The sequence below is a fragment of the Phaseolus vulgaris genome, chromosome 8, assembly GCF_051622355.1.
Source record: "Phaseolus vulgaris cultivar YP4 chromosome 8, ASM5162235v1, whole genome shotgun sequence".
NCBI classification, from domain to species: domain Eukaryota; kingdom Viridiplantae; phylum Streptophyta; class Magnoliopsida; order Fabales; family Fabaceae; genus Phaseolus; species Phaseolus vulgaris.
This window is the reverse complement of record NC_143505.1, coordinates 8,903,948-8,927,446: the sequence shown is the minus strand read 5'-3', so window position 1 is coordinate 8,927,446 and position 23,499 is coordinate 8,903,948. Positions and strand designations below refer to the sequence as shown.

General features: G+C 36.1%; 1 protein-coding gene and 1 pseudogene across 2 annotated transcripts; one reads left to right on the top strand and one right to left on the bottom strand.

Annotated features, from left to right (window-relative positions):
- Positions 1-4,758: 4,758 nt before the first annotated feature.
- On the top strand, positions 4,759-8,040 carry LOC137824522 (TOM1-like protein 6; annotated as a pseudogene). Its single transcript, XR_016514906.1, has 6 exons — positions 4,759-5,025; positions 5,562-5,787; positions 5,902-5,974; positions 6,060-6,145; positions 6,259-6,544; positions 6,890-8,040. The product of XR_016514906.1 is annotated as a TOM1-like protein 6 (transcript).
- Positions 8,041-8,444: 404 nt separating this feature from the next.
- LOC137823900 (regulatory-associated protein of TOR 1) lies at positions 8,445-23,499 on the bottom strand. The gene is made up of 23 exons (XM_068629221.2): positions 22,854-23,499; positions 21,229-21,331; positions 20,702-20,784; positions 20,461-20,619; positions 18,873-18,989; positions 18,601-18,758; positions 17,841-17,995; positions 17,571-17,715; positions 17,408-17,486; positions 17,137-17,238; positions 16,423-16,506; positions 16,206-16,316; positions 13,350-13,703; positions 13,062-13,248; positions 12,048-12,650; positions 11,563-11,892; positions 11,371-11,485; positions 10,913-11,037; positions 10,681-10,826; positions 10,433-10,534; positions 9,759-9,844; positions 9,405-9,489; positions 8,445-9,279 (listed from the first exon to the last, which is right to left on the bottom strand). The coding sequence occupies exons 1-23, from the start codon at positions 23,196-23,198 to the stop codon at positions 8,941-8,943; spliced, it is 4,113 nt and encodes a 1,370-aa protein (XP_068485322.1). The 5' UTR covers positions 23,199-23,499; the 3' UTR covers positions 8,445-8,940.

Below are 23,499 nucleotides of genomic sequence, written 5' to 3'. Positions count from 1 at the left end.
ATAATTTTAATTTCCTTCTGCAGATCATATAGCCTCTTGTGATTGGCTATAATTTGCTTTTGGGAAACTTTATGTTGTTGAAGAATTGTTTCTCATTCATTAAAAGAAGGGCCAGTACATTCATGTTTTTCATGTGAACTAACACGTACAGCTTCAATAACAATATCCAACCTTCATTCTTCTTCAGTCAAGAACCATTCCCATGAAATCTGAAATACAAAATTATTTATTATGATAAACAAATTAAGACAAAACTATCAACCACAAAGTTAACAATATAATCCACCTCAGCTAATAAAAAAGCATCATGTATCTTTCTTGACTGAAGGTTTACACACGACCATTGCAAAAATCGAGGAAAGCGAAAATTATTTCCCGCTTTGTCAAGCCCAGCATGTTCAACTGCCCACAGTTGTTGCACAAAAACATTAGTGAATAAAAACCTTCGCTTTAAGATTATGAATATTACATTATATCGTCCATTGTCCTGAATTTTGAACATACCTGCAATACAGCAACACAACCAACTAAGTATGTCTGACACAAATTCCTTTGTTGGTAATATACTTTGGAAGCCCGAGTTATACTGGAAACAACTGATTCATGAACTGCACCCCCCCAATTGTACATGTGGAGTGCATCTAAATTGTCTAAAAGTCTAAAAGGAAAGCTACAAAAATTCTTATAACTCCTAAGAAAATAAAAAAACAACAAATGAAAGAAAAATGTATAACCTACAAAAATCATCAACATTTTCTCTCAGCCTAAATTTTTCATCAGTCATTTTCTTCATAATATTACGTACATTAATGTCCTCTCCGTCAAACAACTGATTCACCAACCCTTCTGTATCATCCTCTAAATTTACAACTCCCCCCCCCAACACGCAATCTCAGTCCCATACAGATATCCATAAGTGATAAAGGAACTAATTTTTCCCTAAACATCAAACTTTGCTTACTTCCATTCCATCTACTTAGGAGTTCTCTTAAAAGGGATTTGTTGTATCCTTTCTCGTTGAAAAGAAGTCAACTTACGGTTCACTTCCACAATGTACTCCGTTTGCACTGTGTGTCTCACTCTAACCTAGAAATTCAAAGCACACTATAATTAATGTTTAATGCATTACAGAAATAACAAAACTATTAACAATCTTACAATATAAACAATCTTACATTGAAGTCCTTTTCTTCCCAATGTTTTGTGTATTGGGCGCTCCTATTTTATGGATTTTCAATCACTACTAATTCTTAGTGTTTTAGATAACAAATGAAGCTGAAGCTGAGATGATTATTTGGAATGCCTTTATCTTAGTAAGTTGACTCTAGGTACCATCATTATACAATGTAGAGCTACAATCCAGTTTTTGGCAATGTATTTCTTGTTCTACAGGAATGGAAACTTTGATAACACTAGTACATTTTGTTCATGTCATCTCAATTTGTCTAGCTGGTATATTTCCTAACATTTTCTTTCATGTCATTTACTAGTCACTTTTGGGTTTTATGGACTCAAAATATTAACAAATGAGTTTCCTGTTGAACATGAATAACCAAAATAAAATGAAGAAACAAATCTTAATCTAATCATATTCATCTTTTTTTTTATAGTATAGTAATCTTACAAAATACAACCTTTTAATACCCAAGTCAGCATAATAGTATATTTGGCTTAGTTCATAAAGTGATTTCAACAATCATGACGATAACATTTTCAAAGAGATTCCTATAACAACAACAAAAATGCTTTATTTTAGAAACAACAAGAAAAGCCCTGATCCAAAATAAAACATGGCAACTCTTCCACGTAGAAGAACTTCATGTCTGCAACCTTATATATAAAACCTCTCACCATTATTACCCTCAGAGTTTTATTAGTAATATGTCAATGCAGATACTTCACATGCCGTCATTTTGTCAAACATTTCACAAGTACAAAGTTCAAGCACAAACACAAACCCACTCTCATAATAACAATATTTCTAATAATGATATTTTTATTATTTTGGCAAATTTCCTTCAACAATTTCATCCACAACAATTTGAACGGAACATCATTAAAAAAAATTACATTGCAAAGATAACAAGTCCTTCCTCCGAACAAATATGTTAGATATATATCAAATATACAAATCCACCAATGGATTCTCATTCCCTTTTTATATATGCATCAATCAAATGTGTTACTATGCAAACACAACCCCACATCCTAAATTCAAACTTCTAACCACTTAGTCATTAGTACTCAAAATTCAAACACATTCATAATTTGAATGTGTCAAGCCTTCATCTAACAACTTCAATCTTTGGTTACAAATGTCAAGGTCTTCTATACACGGTTTTATGACCATCATGGGACTTTTTTTTTCGTTTTTACCAAAATAGGGTCGTTTTCAAAAAAATTACAAATATGGGCAAGTCGTGTCAACTTGACACGACTTTATATGCAGAAGTTGTGTCAACTTGGCACGACTTTGTCCACATCATATATATATAAATATTTATTTTTTAAAATTTTCTTATTTAGATATTGACTAGTAAGTTATGTAATGTTTAAAATTAATTTGATACATAATTTTCTAAGGGTGTTAGTTTTAAGCAATAAAAGAATAAATAATTGTGTATGGATCATGTTTGACGATAATGTAATATATTAATTTGGTTATTAGATTAATAAAAAATATGAAAAACAAAAAAAATGTTCATATTGCAGAACTGAAGGTCACAATAAAAGTAATTGTCCACACAAACAAGCTTGATAATAAAATTCAATTTCAAGTTTGATTATTAATTTTCTCATTTTCTCTAAGTATTTATACCTTCATAAAAAATTTATTTACCAAATTAATTTCAAATATTACATAACTTATAATTTTAATTATAATTAAATAATTATAATATATATTTATTTAAAAACAAAAAAAATTAAAAAAATATGATGTGGACAAAGTCGTGCCAACTTGGCACGACTTCAGGTTGACGTGGCAAAAGTCATGCCAAGTTGACACAACTTCAGGCTGACGTGGCAAAGTCGTGCCAAGTTGGCACGACTTCTACATATGAAGTCATGCCAAGTTAGCATGACTTGCCCCATATTTATAATTTTTTTGACAACGACCCCATTTTGGTAAAAACAAAAAAAGAAAGACCCCATGATGGTCATACAACCTCTATACACTCTCATAATATCCAATTTTGTTCTTCTTTTTTCTTCAACCTTTTTTAACCAAGAGGGAAGAAAAAAAAAATCACTCAAAGTGTTTACTTTCTCCAAGCATAAACCACCAACGAAAAACCAAAAGGAACCACCAATTCATTCTCCTCCACGCTGGACCATTCAATGACAGAGGAACTCCCTCCAAAAGACCCAACAGAAGAAGAAACCGACAACGAAGAAGACGACCAACTCTTTCCATTCTTAAACTCCCCATTGGACCACACAACGTCCACCTCCTTCCCATTCCCACTCCCACATCCTACCTCGTCATTCTCAAACTTAAACATGAAAATCGCATGCCTCTCCTTTTTACACCATCCCTATTGCTATTCACATAACTATTTTTACCATACTTTACATGCACCGAATAGGATAACCCAAAACGAAACGCTAAAATCAAAATCCAAAACGAAACCCTAAAATCAAAACCCAAAACGGAAACCTAAATAATCCATAAAATTAAAACTCAAATAGGAATCCTACATAGCTACTATAATGCAATAAAATCCTAAATCCTAAACGAAAACTAACTTCCAAAGAAGCCTCCAAATCGTACGCACACCAAATGCCAACCCATATTGAAGGCTCAATCTCCCACCGAATTCAAAGCGTAAGAATCTTCCAAAATCCAGCACAGCTAAATAAATGAGGGAAGAAAGCTTTCGGAGAAACGCATATACTGATTTTTATTTTTTTAATAAAAGGACAAAATTCATCTTTTTCATGTTATCAAATTTGTCACTTAAAGAGGTTATATACATGCGCGCAGCCACATGTGGATTGTTCATATATCACTACTATATATATTAAATAGATGTGGATGGCTAAAGATTGGAAAAGTAAAGAGAAATCTAAAGAAAACTTGGTGTAAAAATGGAAATTGGGAGAGATTGAGAGAGAATAAAAGGAGGAATCTCAATAAAAGCTGTCACTTTACATGAGATCGGCGTCTACCTCCAAGAAAGTAGAGACAATTTAGAGATCACCGTGAAGATTTCTAAGATCTTATTCTTTTATTAAAATCTAAACATTTGCACAAGAAAAGGAGGGAGATAGATGATAGCATATCAATTTCGACAACATGTTTTGTTATATTTTATTTTATTTTGGAGGAGTTGACTTTGACCAACTACCACATGTTTATGCTTTTGAATATGATGTTCCATTTAATGTTTGTTGGTTCTGTCATCTGATGGAGTTTGGGGCTAAAGCTGTTGTTGGTGATTGTAGTTAGTATTTTTTTTTGTGTGTGACGAAACTGACAAGAGGATTGTATTACTTAATGGAAGCTGCTTGTTATTTTTTCTGATTATATTAATTTTTTTCCCTTTTTTTAATTCTATGATTTTTAAATTTCTCATGCATAATTGTTGTTGTCAAAATTGAACAATTATTTTTAGTCTCAGTTTCCTCTCAGAAAAACCAGGGTCCATGGATGATAATACAGACTATAATTCACTCCTTTAATAGAGTAGCCTCTTGGAAATTGAGGCTGTTTTTTTAAGTTTTTTACTGAATCTTCGATGAATACCACGTGCTTAATTTCTCAGGCAGCCAAAAGATGTTGTAAAAGCTGTGAAGAGGAGATTACAACATAGGAGCTCTAAAGTTCAATTACTAGCTGTTTGTGGCTGTGTCCTTCTGAATTGCTTAACTTTCAAATTCATTTGTTTGGAGCTTCATTTGTTGTTTCTGGCTGTCTACCCCCAGCTGCTGGAGACAATGGTAAAGAACTGCGGTGATTTTGTGCACTTTCAAATTGCTGAGAGGAACATACTGGAGGAGATGATCAAAATCATAAGGAAGAAGGTAAGGTTTTAGTGGGAAACTTAAGATATGTTCTTGGTTTAGTTTTTGTATTTGGTGCTTGAAAGAAATTGTTATTGCTTTCTTCATGAAAATCTGTTGTTATAAACAAGGCCAGATCATTATGACTAAACCTCTGTCATGTTTAAAGGGAGAATTCCTCTAAAATCTAGGGAAGTTTGCAATCGTTACAGGTGTACTGTTTGTAAAATTAATTAGGTGATACATTTTCTGAAATAATTAATAATTCTTATCATTAGTGATCAGTAAGCATATGATTCTAGATTAGATCCCACTGGCTCAAAACTATCTATGTTAAATGTCTAGGGCGGTATTTCTCTTTCAATAGAAAAGCTGTAATGTGGAGTTGAACAGTTATAAAGCCCATTTACACGTTGATACAAAAATACAAAGATTTTTATAGGTAAAAGTCACCCAGCTTTTACTTATCAAAACAATCTTAATATTTATTAATAAAAGTATGGATGGGTTCTTTGATTTGTCTCGTCTAACATGAAATACATGCAAAGATTATTTAGGCAGATATGCAAGTGAGGGATAAAATCTTAATATTGCTGGACTCATAGCAAGAGCCATTCGGGGGACCAGGTGGTAAACACCAGATGCAGCTCCAATATTTACTCCTTCCACCCATCCAAATTTAAGAAATATGCTAGCTGGATATGGGATGCCAAGCAATTCATCAAAAACACTGGATGAAACTATGGCAACAGAGATAGAAAGTTTAAGGTTAATGTCTGCCTTGTATTTTTTCCTTTTCACTCTTGCTTCCTCTGCTATCCTTTGTGCGACAACTTCTGTGTGTTATCAGATTTGTTTTTAAGCTAACTTCTCTTGAAATACTCAGTATGTGACAAGCTTGGAGTCCATGCGTGATGTTTTGGATCTTTTGAGTGACATGTTGCAGGCTGTGAATCCTAGTGATCGTGCAGTAAGTTAAACTGTTTTTCTTGGTCTTCTGAATCCTCCCTTTGTTTAAGTGAAATGATTTAATGTCTGGCTTTTATGCTTTATAGGCTGTAAAAGATGAAGTAATTATTGATCTTGTTGATCGCTGTCGCACAAACCAGAAAAAGTTGATGCAAATGCTAACTACAACTGGGTTAGTTCAACTCGGATTTTCCATCTGGCACACACCCAAATATACTTGTTTGTTACTTCGTGAAGTCTGTCTGCAGATATGTGGGTTTTGTTCTCATCTTGGTTTTGTCATAGGGATGAGGAGCTTCTTGGACGAGGCCTGGAATTAAATGATAGTATTCAAGGTTTGCTAGCTAGGCATGATGCAATTGCTTCTGGTACTGTTTCCTATTCAAGGAGCAAGTCCCAGCACTGTATCAACTGAAGCTCAATCTACTGTAGATCAATCCAATATAAACAGCTCCAGCCCTGGAGAGTCTTCTTCAACACCTAAAGCTAGCAATTCAGCCATAGTGCTTTCTGAAACCAGGAGCCAGATTGAAGAAGAGGAAGAGGATGAATTTGCACAGCTAGCTCGGAGGTCACTTAGAACTGATAAACATGTTTTTCTTTTCAGTCTTGCTTGCTTATAACTTATCTAAAAATAAACTAGTTTAGAATATCTGTTTAGGTCTTTTATGTATGGACATGAATGGACACGCATGTGCAAGTGAATTATCTTCCCTTTGCTTTTTAGAAGTCAAAATCGTTTCATTAGGCATGTATTTTGTTTTATACTTCCACTCATGTTATTTCATTATGTCCTACAACTATTTCTTAGAAGCCCTAATTTTGTTATAGAATTGTAAAGCCCGTATATTAGCATGTATTGCAGGTCATGAGTAATGAGATTGTTCTACCATGTCAATATTTTTTATTTTTGCAGGCAGGCACAGCCTGTGATTTCAAATGGTGCCGCAACCGGTTCCAGCGAAAATTCAGTTAATATTAGCACCAAAACCCCACATGTTCCAAACCCCTCAACCTCAGTCCCATCCAATGCATTAGTTATTTCCAACCCTGCTGCCCCAGTTAGTACTGCAAAGGATCAGGACATTATTGACTTACTTGGTATCACTTTGTCCATGACGCCATCACCACAGACAACATACGCACCATCAGCCTCTAGCCAAGGCATGCATCTGATATCTGTTCAGTCGACAACAGAAGGGTTCTCTTTTGCTTCCCATACATGTCCGGAAAATTTGTCGTACAACAGTTACGTTGTCCCATGGTCTCAACATCAATCTAAGTCAGAATTTCAACCACAGCCTCAACAACAGACTCATCAATCCTCATCCCCACCCTCATCTCGACATACACATTATGAATCCGAACAAAGAGCATCACCAACCAGCCCAACAGGAGCAGTTGCAACAACGTCAACATCATCAATATAGCCCTCATCAACAACATTTGCAACCCCATAAAGAACCGCAACCACTACAGTATCAGCCACAGCACCAAACACTGCAATCTAAGCCCCAACCCCAACCCTGTTCACACTCCCTTCCTCAACCCCTGCTACAGTATCAAGCCCAAACCGTATACGGCCATCAACCTCAACCACAGCAACAATTTCAGAATCAACATCTTCAATACCCTTCCAAGATATCCTCCCCCGCCATGGTCAGCTACACCTGGATATGCGAACTATCAAAATCACTCGCCTGCTACGAATGTGATTTCAACACAAGCCAATACAAGAGTATCGTATCCTTCTGCTCCAGGGGTAAGGCCCGAGCTACACGATAGTTCATTCCCTGCCAGAGTAGGTATCGGTGGATCTCCTGCGAATGCAACAGGACAAAAGCATTTTGTTCCATCTTACCTGTTATTTGAAGATTTGAATGTTTTCGGAAACACATGGAAAGGTTAAGATGACCAGTAGTGGTTCATCGTCCAGCTTGTCTGGGACAATGTTTTGATACACTGTAAAAGTGGGACCTGCTTTATTGCTTGCAGCTTATGGAGCTCTAGATTGATACACGTAGCTTCCCATTATAATAAAGTCAATAGCTTGAGTTTTACCCCAGACGACAGACTGATGTGATATTTTAGTTTCTGGTAGTATTTCTTGTTCTTATGTTCATTGATTGATCGTTTGCCACTATAAAGGCACTTAAAATACAAAAACGTGTTGCCCGTCAAATATGACATGTCATAGTTGTTTTGAGGGCCATTTTGTATTTTAATACAAACTTTAGATGTGGTGAATTTCAAAGCCTCTAATTCGTGGCCTCCTTAAAAAGAAAAGATCAGGAGGTTCTAAAATCTCTTTCCCATTCATTAAGAAAAACCCCTTGTATTGTACTAAGAAAAGATATACAAGAAAACCACTAGAATCAGCCTAGTGAAAAATTCCAGCTAAAGCGTTATTGTCGACATGGCATAAAAGATCAAAAGAAACCGCTTTAAGGTTGAGAAAAGAAATTGCACAGTTGGACAAACTTGAATTTAATTACACGTTGGTTAAAAACAAGGGTCCCCAAATTCAACGGAAACTACAATCATGAGTGAGATGCCCCATTTCCAGGACCACATTTGTCAGCAAACTAGCTTATGTAATCTGACAAAAAAATTTACAAAAGGTGGGAATAGCACGCAAAACAGGAATAGAAAATAATTATGGAGAAAATGATATTTACACACATTTACGACGATTGACATTATTTGCCGAAGCCTCCAATCAATAAGCATGATTTTCTTCCAGTCGAGTGCAACCCTCTAACCATGGAGGCTAATGAATATCTTGCATACACTATCAGCAGAATATACCCCTACCAATATTTTCAGATGTATTCACAGCGGAGAGGGATTAAAGCATCATAACAGGATTACCCAACTGCAAGAAATATGCGTGGCGTTCCTGAGTGATGTTTGATGCACTCTTCTGAGCTGGAGACAACCGATGAAATCATTGGAAAAAATGCAGATTCATCTTGCTTGAGTGTTGTCGTCAGCATAGATACAAACGCATGCATCTGCAGCACCAGCAGCAAGTAACACCTGGTATGGATGGAAATTGAGGCAACTTACAGAACCAATTTTCTGAGCCATTAGTGTAGGATAGTAACGAATGGTGCCTAGTTGATCACCCTCCAGACTAAAAACTTTAATGAGTTGTTTCGCTGAACCACTAGCAATAATTGGAGCATGTCTATGTACAGCTAAAGCTGTGAGTGATCCCCTATGAGCTTCGATGGTAAGATAGGTGCTCCTAACATTTCTTATATCAAGAAATTGGATGTCCCCAGCCTGAGAAGCACTGACAATCTGAAGAAAACCAACAATATGACATAATTGCATCATCCACTTCAAATCAAATTCATAAATCTAATAATTACAAAAAGTCAAAAAAGAAAGAAAAACATATCAAACTAGCAAGATGCTCCTTTTACCTTTCCTTGGTCTAATCCAGGTTGAAAGCCAATCCCCACAACTTTTTCTACTCTTTGCGTATGAGGCCTCAATTCACAGACGAGCCTGAGAAGCATTTTTTGCCATTAGTGATTAAAGAAATTGAGACTGCTAAATTGGACCTTAAAGGTTTGTACTTACGAAAAAACTTAACATACAAGTATGGATTGAGGAAATTAAAGTATAAATTCATTATTTAGATGCATGCATAACCATATCAAAACATATAGGTGATAAACAACAAAGATGCTTGATTCAATCACATCAATAAAAGTGAGCCAAGAACCATGTTACTATTTGCATCATGATGGAAGAAATTCATCTGAGGTGCTCACATTTCAGGTGCTCTGACATCATAAAGTCTGACAGAACCATCAACAAAACCAGCTGCAAAATGTCCCCCATGAACTTGAGATGCAGCCTGAAACACATGACAAAATGCATAAAAATCAAAAGATAATTGCTCGTATAACTCCTTTGTTACCTGGTTAAAGATTGAGTAAAATAATACTAGAAGGAGGTGGTCACAATTGATGATTCGGGAATATCATTAATTTGGAGTAAATATTGGTTAAGTTTATTATATATTATTTGATGTCTGACAAAACTTGAGAATAGTAAAGCCCTTAACCGAATTGGGGGTGGCCACTGCATTACTATTTGAGATTGACAACTATCTATGGCAAAGGCAAATATAATAAGATCAGCAAAGGTCCTTCAGTCTTAACGTTCAAAAACAACCAAGTACCAGAAAAAGGGGAACGGGGCATTTCAACAGTAATAAGCCATCAATCATCATTAAAAAAAAACTTTACAAAGCATGACTTTATCAGTGAAGAAACCTGTTCTAAATGTAGCTGGCAAGCAAAAACTCACCAATTCAATAATTATCATGGAAAACTACTTAGTAAATGCCTCTTAAAGTATAACATCTACTTAGCTGTCTTTCCAAAATAACTATGTCAAGCAAATTAACCAACAAAAGACATCTTGCATAGCTGAAGCTTACCAATGCTGAGACACTGCAATCTGATGATGAAGGTATAGTATTAACAAGCTGCTCTTTATCAACATCCCATAACAAAATAGACGATATCTCACCCGATGCATACTGTTAAATGTAAAAATGTAACATGGAACACCATAAGAAAATCATTCGCTTCACAATATGAGGAAATAATTAGTCCTTCGATTTTAGGATATAGGGGTAGAGGAATATTTCCCACATTCCCAAGAATGATTAAAGAATAATCCTACCAGATAACCACATTGCTGTTGCCAATCAACAACTGCATTCAGACTCCTCACACCAGGTTTATGACCATGAATAGAAGAGAATGCAGTGACAAGTTTTTGTTTACCCTTCAGAGTATAATCTTTCCAAATCCGTATGTTTCCATCAGCTGCACCACAAGATTCCCAATAATATTAAAGCTCTGACAACAATTTGAGAATAAAATGTATAATATTAAACAGCAGAGAAAAGTACATGAAGCAGCAAGGAGCAAGCTCTCATCAAGCTCATTTACAAGACAGAGCTTAGAAATCCCTTTGTCAGGAAAATCATGATTATCAAAACTGTTGAGCAGTGTTGCCTCCTCATGGTTCCATATCCTGCAGAGAACTCCAAAGAACATTATACTCTGACCAGGTCAAAAGTCAGAATTACTATTGTGTATAAAATTATGCTAGGGAATTGTCATGTAATTGTGAAAGTCCCCATAATTAATAAATGTCACTCAGTCTTGCCAAGAGCAACCAACCCTGAACGTAAACATGATTGGAAATGTATAACTTCTAAAAATTCACCACAGATGATCTTTAGAGTCCTGTAAACAACTGTTGTAACATTCCCAAACAAAAAAGCAATGTTCTGTTTAAAGCCCTCCCCAGCTTCATAACAGTTCCACTTTAAGTTATAATAAAGTATGGATTAGCTTCATATACCTGATACGTTCATTCTCATCAGCAGCTATTACTATAGGAGAGAAAGGTTGCAGCAATGCTGTTTGTGTACCCTTGATGTCCCACTTAGCAATTGGATTTGTAAGCCTGCTAACATCTGCAACGAACAAACAAAATGTCAGCCAGACATCTGTAAGGAACACACTTAATAAAAATAAAAAGAGAAATACAAACCAGAGTGCTGGCATTTTGCTATGTGCTCCAGTGCAAGTTTTTCCTTCTCCTCCCTTCTGCCTGATACTTCTTCACTATCATCTGCAGGAGATAATAGTGGTTTGGAAAAGTGTCCACAACCCCAACTATAGATAGTTGACTGTGGAAGAAAGCTTCTATCTGAAGTCCCAGCAGCTCCACCAGAACCTAGAAGTGGATCAGCCAATCCAGAGTCCGGAGAATTCATCAGGTGGGGCCTAAACTCCAATGAGCAGACTCTACGCATTCCAGTTATATAACTTGGGCGAGGAGGACTGACCGGAGGAGTTCTGAAGGTCAGTGGCAAGTGTCCTGCCAGAGCAACAAGCACTAATAAGCAGAAAGGCTGGCAATAAAACAGCAGGGATTATAACAAATAAAATTTATGTTGTAAAACTTCACAAAACTGCTTAGGAAGTTATTATCCCACAGGATTAACCATTAAGTAAACTGGAAAGGAGATCTACCTCCATTCATATCAAACCAAGAAGATGATCGAGCCAGTCCAGCAAGAGCTGGAGAAGCTGTAGATTCAACAGTTCGAACACCACTAGACTTCAACGGTTTTGCAACCACTTGTTCAATACCTATGATGGACAGTACTCGACGACCAAGATTTGCAATGCGTGGAGATGGATCTTTTGCTAAAGTACACATAGCAAGTACGCATTGTGAATATAATGCATTGTCCAAGGGCTTTGGTCCAGTGTGGTTAACCACTCCATTGCTGAAACCATCATTTAGAATGCCTGAATCAGAATGATGAGATGAATCATCAGACAATGGGGACCCATGCATGATTCCCGAACCAGCAAGAGGACTGCTAGAAGAGACCCGACCATCTCGAACCACTGGAGAGTTGTCATTTCCAACCCTGATAGGACCAATTTGAGGAGAAACAATACTTCCATGAGGTATATGTTGGTTCTGTTTAGGATATCCACCAACTGAACCTTTTATATTAGCCAATGAAGGTAAGGAATTAATCAAAGAATTAGACTGAGGCTTCCAATATGCAGCAGCAATAGATTTCAGGTGCTTGTTGTGGCCAAAAGCAAACCGTGCTAGAGCTGAAAGTTGAAAAAAAACAAGTCAGCAACATGTCTCAGATCCATCTCACTCTAAAGCCTATCAGCCCTCCCATTCTATATTGACAACATTAAGATGTCTTACTACAAACCAATTAACAGCAATGCAATCAAATTAGAGACAGCAATCAGAAACACAAAAAAGAGATGTTTTTAGATGCAAGTTTGATTACTTTTTCTGCAGATGCTTTCTTTCTTATTCACCAGTAACAATTACTTTGTTTTAAGGTTTTTCATCTTTCTCTAAGTTCAGAAACAAGCAACTATTAAAGTTTGCAGTAATGATATCTATTAAAAATAACAACATCCTGTCTGGGGTCTTCCAATCTAATCATAAGAAAATAAAATGTATTACAAATTCAAAATAAATTATTTAGATGCTTAATCACCTACCTACTGCTACCTCTGCCCTCACCAATGGACTCCCATCTGAAGCAACACATAACATACTCTTAACTATACTAACTTCAGCCCTAAACTTTTCATCATCATCACATTCTTCATCGCCTCCAACACTTCTACATGTATCAAATCCCACATCAAGAAGGGTACCCAGTGCAAAAACAGCAGATGCCCTAACCTGTGAAACAATAAATTGCATGACTAAATTTATTTGATTAATTCATCAAAAATTATAATCATCTGGCAACTGGAAATAGAACCTATAACTAGGGCACAAACCTCTGGCTGGGGTTCAGACAGTAGAGGAGCAAATATAGTAGTTGCATCTTCCTGTAAACCAATTGTTTGTGCCTCTGAGAAGTCTTCCCACAATTTCCCCAGACAAAGGCAAAGCCACTGAAGGAAAAGGGGTTCAGTTTGTGAATCATTAGGACATGAACTCTGTAGGTGCTTTAAGCAGACATGAATCAAACCAGCTTCCATACAAGCTTCTTGGCCCCGTCTATGACCATCCACAATCACAGCCAAAACAAAAGCAGCCATTGCCCGTTGCTCTGGATATGCTTCCATGCTATCAAGAAACTTAATGAAATATATATGACCACCATCCTTCACTAGATCAACCTGACATGACTACAACACAGAAATAGAACATAATCAATGCCAGACACAGTGGACAACATCAGAGTTCAAGATCAAATTTCATTAGAAAATTATAAAGGTCAGCAAAAAAGAGAATGTTCACAATATCTTAATGGAGTTTAGGATTTGATCACACAGTTTTCATTGTTTATTATATTACGGATTTCATTAGTAATGTGACCAACAGCATATCGAATGTTTCACTTAAGAAAGGTAACACTTAGAAATCTTTTACTAATAATAAACTATAGGAAAGAAATAGACATTGAGCTGAAACTATATGTTTCTAAGACAACAAGAATGCTTCAATCATATTGAGAAAACAGACTCAATACAAAAAAATAGAGATTCAATATCCTCTAATAATAACAAAGATATGAAATACAAAAATAAATAAATATATTTATAATATACATATATAATCTAGATACTATTCATTATATAGGATCTACTCCTTATTTCTAAAAGTATAACACTTCCCTGAAACTGGAGCATAAAAGGATGTGTTATAAATAAAGACATTGCTAATAATATATATATATATATATATACATATATATATATACACACACACACAAAATCTAGATATTTTTCATTATATCGAATCTACTTCATATTTCTATAATTATAACACTTCCCCCTCAAGTAGGATCATATAAGTTGCATGTTCCTAGCTTGATGCAAATATGATCGATCTTAGGTACTTTGTGACTTGGTGAATATGTTAGCCAACTCTTCACTAAAGTTGAAAAGTTTAGTGGGGATGTTTTTAGCAATTCCTCTTTCAAAATAACAATTTACCTCAATATGTTTGGTCCTTTCAAGAAAGACAAGATTAGAGGCGATGTGTAATGCTGCCTGGTTGCCATATATAAGGTACATTTGCAAATCTTCTTCAAATTCAAACTGAGTTGTTTTAGCTATATGAGCTCACAAGTAACTAATGTCATTGTCTTGCACTATGCTTCCAGACTTCATCTTGCCACAACATTTCATTTCTTGCTTTTCCATGATATTAAATTACCTCCAAAAAGAACACAGTGACCCTACCTAGTCAGCATCATAATACCCAACAACTTGAGTATTTCCCTTATCTTCATACATGAGGCCTTAGCCAAAAACATTCTTAACATACTTCAAAATCTAATCCCAAAATCAAATCACGTAGCAAAATACTCTTGTGGCAAACCATACAAGCCTAAGGTCATAAAAAACATACTTGTGATTCCTAAATTCCTTATTTAAATCTACAAATGAGATCACTAAAATCATGCAAAGCAGCATGAAGTTGCCTAAAGCAAAAATAGGGCTCTGTCCGCACCAATGTTGTCAAACTCGTAACTTGTAAGAGGATCGGAGAGGAGATAAAAGATCTTAACTCGAGGATCGTAACTCGGCTTGTAAGAGTTACTAATAGTGTTACAATATATATTTATAGATAAATTAAAGAAAACTGATGTGAATTAAAATTATTGGAAACTTTAATATTTTAAATGGGACAAGTAAAGCCCAACTAAATTTAGGGTTTTAAATTAGTAGTGCTGCTCACTTCCTCTTGCTGCTGCAAAATACTTCTCCAACAATTTGAATTAGGGTTGCAATAGGTTGGATATTAAAACTTGTCCAAGGCCCAAATATTTGAATTAGGTTTTAGGGTTTATTTTGGGCAGCAGCTCTTCACTTCCATGCGCCACACATCATCCACTTTAATCTCTTCATTTTCTGCCACGGTCACAGCCTCACCAGGGCACGCCACCGCCGCCGCCACCGCTGCAAAACCTCATTCTCTGGGCTAGAGCAAGAAAGTTCCATTTTTCTTGGCCAAAAAATGGCCGCGGACGAGTCATGATCCAGGATCGACAACCTCTGGCCCGCGCATGCCTCGCTCCGATACCAATCCGCCAGCCGAGTCACCTCAGCTGGCACTCTAAACTCGCTGACTCATGCAAGTATGCAAGTAAACTCGTGATTTTGACAACACTGCTCTGCACACTCTGTGTAGGTAGAGTGTCATTGTTATAAAGGGCACCAGCCTCAATCCAAACTGATCATGAAGACAAAAAGTAAGTTTAACTGAGGTGTGAATTTATCCATTGTTCACATTGTTCTATAGGGACAAATTAGGCAATTCTAGTCAGATAGGATTTGTAGCTCAACCGACTTAACCATAACCCAATCTCGAAAGCCCAAGTTGAATAGTTATACCTGTCCAAAAATCACATCTTTTTCGAATGTTCTCATATTCTACTTTTTTTGGCTTGTCCAGCACCATGCCAAGCCAGTGAATATACTGCAATAACTACTACTACAGTAAAAGCAACCTTCACTGACCAAGACAAAATTTCGACATGTTTGGTTGAAATTAATTTTGGAAAACAAAATCACATGTTTTTCAATGCCAAGCTGATAAAAAAACAACTATTTCTCTAAGGTAAGCTAAAACAAACATCTAATTGACATTTACTTAAAGAATTTATTTTCCTCCAAATCTACCTTGTCAAGTGCAAGAATCTTTGTCCATATGAATACAAGGATCTGACGTAGTTCTGGTGTTGTTGTTTGTAATAGCTTTAGAACATAAGGAAATATTCCAACAGACAACGCCTACATATAAAAAACTTGGTATTAAGTTCTCAAAAACCTTTACATATAAATAAATAAATAGGTAAAACAATTGCAACAAATGTTGATGAATCTAGAGAAAAACTACCAGATCAACCGCCCATGGCCCCATATCAAGGAACCTTCCAAGGAGCACTAAGGCCCGAAAGCGATGGCATTGGCTAAGTAAAACCTGAAATAGGAACAATGCTTATCAATGCATGGAAAGGATATCAACAACTGGCAAACAATCTTCCCAGAAGTATAAAGTAGACTTACTGTCAAAAAGAAAAAACTAATTCGAGTCAAAAGTGCATAAAGAAAGATTGAAAGGTCGGTTTGCAAGTAAGATTATACAAAACAATTGGTCACAACAGATCTAAGGGTACAAATTCTGAACCTATACAGAATCAAGACATAGGAAGATGATTGCCAAGTCAACCAAATTGCAAGTAAGTCCCTCAAATAAACTAATAACAAATAGCTGAGCTGAGACAATCATTGACAATAACACGCTTTCAGAAAAACATTTTAGGACAATTCGCATTATGCATGTTGAATGAACGAAACAGAAATGTACATTGCCATTACAACTAGATAAAGCTAGCCCTGTTTTTAAGGGAGTAGATGCTCACTACAATACATCATTTTGACAAATGTCTATCAGAAGAATGATTATAAGAAACACTTACCCTTCAAAAACATAATTAAGGAACAGGAGCTGACAGCTGATTTCACTAAAATCATGTAACCTACCTAACAAGAGTATTATGAAGCAACAAAATGGCTTAAAAGGAAACAAAGACAAATACATGGATCGCACCTGAAGAACTATAGGCAACTGCTCCGGTGGTTTCTTATGTTCAGAACCATGGTCAAGCCATACCTCAAATGCTGTCAACTGCTCAGTGAAAAACGTACTAGGCTGATAGAGAACAACAACATACTTCATCAGGTAAGCTCATACATAATCCGTCATATTGCAACTATTCCTTGCCAAACCAGAATACCTTAGCTAATTTTTATCATTTAATATTCAATTTCAGAACGACATATACATCCTATTATAAAAATAAATCCAGAATTCCAGATACCTGAAATTCGGCATTAGGATCCTCAACTAAAGATGGAAGTTGAGAGAGGCATAGCTCAGCAGCCATGTCCCATGCATCCCTGGAATGTGGAGAAAAAACATAAACTGTTGAAAAAATTTGGCAACATATAAAAAAATATCATAACAATAATGACCAACGATACCACATATGATGCTGGTGGGTTGGAGGTAACATTGGGTGAGAAACAGGAGAACAATTTGCAGATCGCATGATTCGCTCAGCAAGTAGAAAATTTCGAAATAGACTTGCAACAAGCAAATCCTGTCTGAACAATCTCTGAAAAAGATCTGTAGGACAAAATAATTATCCATATAAGATAAAAAGATACTAACTAAAGAAGAACTGGAGTTCAAAAAGGAAACTGTTGTAATTTAGTAAGTCAGTGAAAATGATGGGGAGGGTTGAGACCGACCATGGGGAAGAACATTCCAGGCAATCGTATCAGTTACTGCTGTAAAGATCCAATTCAATTCACCCAGAAGTGTCTTTCGGTCATTAGGACGGCCAGGGATCTTGTCTATAAGTGAATAATCAAGTGATTCACGAAGCAATGAACGTGTACAAAACCTAGAGACAAATTACATAACAAAAAAGTTATCACTAGCCAGTTTGCTGTGATATAAAACTCAGTTACCAACATTAGAAAGCCCAGGAGCTAGAAAATGAGGAAAGTTAAGTTAGGAATGGAAATGTAAATGTAAATGTCAAGCATAAAATCAATTTCATAGTAAAAACCATCTTTATCACGGGTTTTTTCTTCTATCACTATTGCAGTTAACAAAAAGTCTAGTAGAAAAGTTACAGTAAAGATAATAAATCAGTTAAAGAGCAAAAATACTCCCTAGGAGAATTTGTATTATAAAAAATGACATTTATGATCTTGGATTACGATGTATACAATCAGCCATCATAAAATGCTATTAGATAAAAGTAGTTAAGCAAGGGTTAGATATGGGAAAGTATTATAAGGTAAAAGATTGGGTGGATAAAGTAAAACAATTCATGTTAAAAAAGTGTTCATCATTTAGAAGTCCATGCACAATGCTTTCAAAATCCATGCATAATGATATTGATGTTAAAAAAATATTAATAAGGTATGCTAAACCTATGTGAATGTTTAACATATTAAACATTCTGAACAGGATAAACTAAGAATTAATGAAAAGTTTCACCATCGCAATGCCATCTTTATAGGCGTTGTAAGGCAAGATGTAAACACATCTGCAGGGAATTCCGCACTCTGAGGCAAAGTCTCGTGTGCTTCACATGCTGCAAGCAGAATGCAATCCCTTTGGGACACAGAGGAGTTGGAAGCACTCCATTCATGAAGCTTATCAAAAAAAAGTCCAGTAACAAATTTGGCAGTCCAAAAAAGAAAAAATCAGTACCAATACATTTGAATTTTTTTTTATAAGTATTTAATAACATGGTTTTGTGTGTATACCTCAATGAAGGAATTCACAATCATTCCAGCTGCAGAGCAATCAAAAACATAAATTGATGGGGTCTTCAGCCAAGAATCAAGTTCATTGATGGGTAATGGGATATACTGCGTATAACTCTGCATAGCATATGATGAAAATGAGAATAGGAATGTCTTGTAGATATTCTCATCATGATATTGTGACTGAGGGAATTATACTCAATTGGAACCCATGATATCCAGTAGCAAAAGTTAAACTAATCAGGCATCTGTGATAAGATACAATTCCAGTTTAGTTTTAACCTGTTATCAGTTATTATCGTAGTAAAAGGAGCAAAATAAATTGCCTTTTCTAGAATAACGATTATTGTAAACTCTTCTCATTTACAAAATAAATACCTTTTATATATATTTACTGGTCATTTATGATTATTTAATATCTCCCTCGTTGGACTTCCCGAAAAATATCTGAGCAAAACAAGAGGCATGAAAGTAAAATAATTAAAGTACTCATCCTGCCTAGAATAAATAGTGAATGGCTTTCTTACCCTTTTTCTTCTCATGTTTTTGCCACCCTATGTTGCTTCTATTCATGGGTTTGTCCTACTTCCACAATCATTCATTTTCCATTCTCCCATTTTTATCTTTTATACTATTTTTCTCTACTGAACACTGGCACATTTTTAAAAAGGTGGGCACCTCTACACACACAAGGTTGTCAAACTCGAGAGTTTATGTAAACTCGTGGGAGCTTCATACACTACTAAGAGTTTACTTTGGATAAAAGATACATTAAAATACATATAGATAACATAATAATTCAATATTATATGATGCTATAAATAACTTTTATATTTTCTACTGTAACATTATTATTAGTTGTAGTTGATCATATTATATACTTTTTAAATATTTTTATATTTTTCTAATATAATTATTTCTTCATCATTACTCTGGTTGATTATATTATATACTATGCTTTACATAAAAAAGAAGTTGTTGGACTTAAACTGATGCCCAATAGTCCAAATTAGCAAAAGAGGAGTAAAAAAAAGAAATCCTAATATGACTCAACTCACTAATTTATAGTTTGTGCCGGCCCTATATATGAAACTGGACAAAAGAAAGGAAATAGGAGAGAAGAGATCGCAAAGTGTCCAAGAGAATCAGAAACACCAAACAGGGCGGAGCAGAGAAAGACACTGAGAGAGATTTGTTAGTGCGATAGAACGCAACATCAACACCTAAAATAGACAGAAACTTGCAGAAGAGAACCAGTGAACCATAAAATTGTTCCCTAGGTGCGTTTTGCATATATTTTGTGACCTAGAAACAAACAAATCCAGTGTCATTGATCTTGCTGAATCAACTCAAAACTCGTGATTTTACACTAGTTTGAGCAAGTTTGCTCGTGTTTGCAAGAGAGTTAACTAGGTTCGAGGGTTCGGGAACCTAAATTACAACAAGTATACATGTTGACTGGCGATATTGAAAACCATGCAGACCCACTTCTTTTTCAACTAGGCCTACATTGCCAGTATGAAGAAAACAATATTTGATTTATCAAATAACTAACTTGCATAAAGAACTAAGAAATACAAACATTGACCTTATTGAAGACCCAAATTTCACCGTTAGCTGTTGGTTTTGGGACACCATGACCATTGTAATGGAATAATACTCTTTCTGACTTTGCATATCTACGACAAGTAGTACAAAGTTTCTTCACCTCTTCAACTGTCGGGTCAAGTTGACATTTATAGCGGGCCTGTAAAGATTTCAATAAGGTTAACTATAAAACAATTTCAAATATAACATGAGGATAAGATTAGCTAGTTAATCATTCCCACCTTTGGTTGCCATCTTTCATACTGACTGCTCAAAGTTTTTCCAATTGACTCCAATGCCTTTTGTGGTGCCATCGAAAAAGGATCTGCAGTATTGAACAAGATAAGCATCAAAAACTGCTTGCACCTTAACCAGGGTTGCAAGTCTACAAAGTTTTGATACATCACAAAGATTCTACTCAACCCATTTAGCTACATTTTTCATTAACAAAGTTGCAAATAACTCTAAATAATTAGGCTGCGATCAAAAAGTCAATGACTGGATAAAATGTTGAAGACTAGTATGAATTCAAAGAGTTCAACCATAAAATATAAATGCAAAACAGCACACTAATTCATCAGAAATATTAACTTGCAAAAACAAATAGTGAATAACAAAAACATGTCATATAATATCATTAAGAAGCCCAAAGCTATTTCCAAACATGAATTGAGCAAAAAAATGCAAAATATCTCAAATCCAGGAAACAACTTGAGAGTACAAACTACAGAAAACAACTAAATAAATGAGATCAAAGGTAACAAGAGACCTATCCAGCACTCCATTCTGGCACAAGGGGATATCTTTATTACATCTGGTGGGTCCACGCTAATGTTCAAACATAATACTAGAGCTACACATCCTGTCTTCATCTGCATCACAAAATTAGGAGTTAAAATGGAGCATACTTCTTATATCAGATATAATATATAAACATCTTAAGTCTTTAAAAGATCTTGGAGGAAAAAACAGACACTTCGATAAAAATGTATTCTGATTATGAAGAAAAATGTTAAATAGCAATATAATTTACACCAGAAATCCATTGCAAAGGTAGACTATTATTCAAGAAATCCTTTATAAATGGGAGAAATGTTATCGCTAAAAATGAGCTCCACCCTACCCTCTCCCAAAAAAGCAACGAACCAACAGTATAAAACTTATCAGAAAAATAAACCACATTTATACATTATACACTTCGTAATGTGTTGCTTCAAATGCAGCAGCAAGAAATATTATATTTTATTGAGTAGAGAACAATCTTTTTGTTCAATCTTCATTCTAAAGTTACATCCAGAATAGTAATAAGACAGATTGAAAAATTGCAAATGCCAAACAGCCAGGGTATACGAAACTCCCATGCAATCAACGCCTTTAGAACATTAACAGTCAATCAACTACTTGTGTTGAAGAAGCCTCGACACAAAAACTGCGAACACAAAATTTCCAGTCGATAAAATCAGACTAGGCAAAAGTGGCCTGGTTATTTCACATTTTTAACAAGGGTTGGAATTTAAACAAATGCTCCTTACAGAAAAGCATATACTTAATTTTACATATGTATACATTTAGACCAAAATCCACCTCTATCAAGAGTCCAGCAATTTCAACCTCCATTTACAAGCCACTTGCTATGGAAGCTACCAGGATTTACACAAGTCCTATCACCCTAAAGAAACAAATGTAAACACTCTTTCCCCCACCCACCTCCATTCCGAAATCACTAATTCAGTGAAGCAAATTCCAGGATAATTTACCCACTTTTACAGCCAAATCTTTAGCAAAATGAAAATTCGTCAAACACCAAGCTCACAAGTAAGAGAAGAGATTCCCCCAATGCAGGTATCAATCAGGTCCACTACTATAATAGTTATCATTATTTTGAATTGATCCCGTTATCATTAATTTGAATTGATCGAATTCAAGATCCGCTTAAGTACAAAGTACACTCTGGATAGTAAAGAAAGAAGCTGCATTACAACCCACAAATATCACGAACTCACTCGATTTTCTCATCAATCATTAGTTCAGTATTACTCAACACTTCACTTTTGCACTTCAAAGGATCCCGTCTTAACAAAACTTAGTGTTCAACAGGTCAAAAATTTTACGTCCTTGACAACTCCCTAACAACACTATCACATACCCAAACGTAATCAAACAAAGGCATCCATTCACAATCACCAATGCTGCCACTGCATTGACCTAAACGCCCTTTTTTTCTACATTTCCCAAATTTCTGTCACGCAGAACACGTGACACACGACTAACAATTTTCCAATATCTACGTAACGAAAATCGCAAATCACCGATTCATCACAGCAAAGTGCATATAATACAGACGAGGTTAACAAATAACAACTGAATCGAACTTTCCAGAGTGATTGAACTGACCCTATCCTTGGGTCGCCACTTGGAGACTAGGCCGCTGTCGGAGGGGCCGGCGGGGACGGCGGCCTCGAAGGCTTCGTGGCGGAGCTCGCAAAGGACGACAGTCTGCGGCAGGTAGGCCATGCTGGTGGCGCCATTCCCGGTGTAGTTGCCGCTGCTGCTAGCGATGGCGGCTTCAGAGTCGCCGCGGTTAGCGAAATCGGCATCGTCAGTGTTGTTACTGGCGGTGACGACGGCGACGGAGGAGGAGGAAGAGGAGGCGGTGGAATCGTCGTGGTGGTTCTGGTTGGGAACGACGAGAACGGTGGATTGTGAAAAGCGAGAGGCCATCAAATCTCCCAATGCCATCCAAATCAGAAACCCTCCTCAGTGATCGTACATGGAATAGGGGAGGGTTTTGACGCGGAGGGAACCCTAGCTTTTCGCAGGATGAGGAATATGAAGATGGTGATGGATATGTTGAAGATGATGATAGTGATGGTTATGGTGGCGCTGGTGTTGATGATGATGGTAGAGAAGATGATGATGATGATGATGATGATGAAGAAGAAGAAGAAGGGGGCGCATAGAACAGTGGCGGCAGGCACTGTCTCTCCTCGAAGGGAAACGGAAACGAGTGATACAAATTGCGATTTTGTGAAACCAAACC

Excerpts from the sequence above, each read along its gene's own strand:
- LOC137823900 (XM_068629221.2), bottom strand. The coding sequence starts at position 23,198 with ATGGCATTGGGAGATTTGATGGCCTCTCGCTTTTCACAATCCACCGTT. Across the intron at positions 16,317-16,422 it reads GGCCATGGGCGGTTGATCTG|GCGTTGTCTGTTGGAATATT; the intron begins GTAGTTTTTCTC and ends TTTTATATGTAG. Across the intron at positions 13,249-13,349 it reads TGTCTGAACCCCAGCCAGAG|GTTAGGGCATCTGCTGTTTT; the intron begins GTTTGTGCCCTA and ends ATTGTTTCACAG.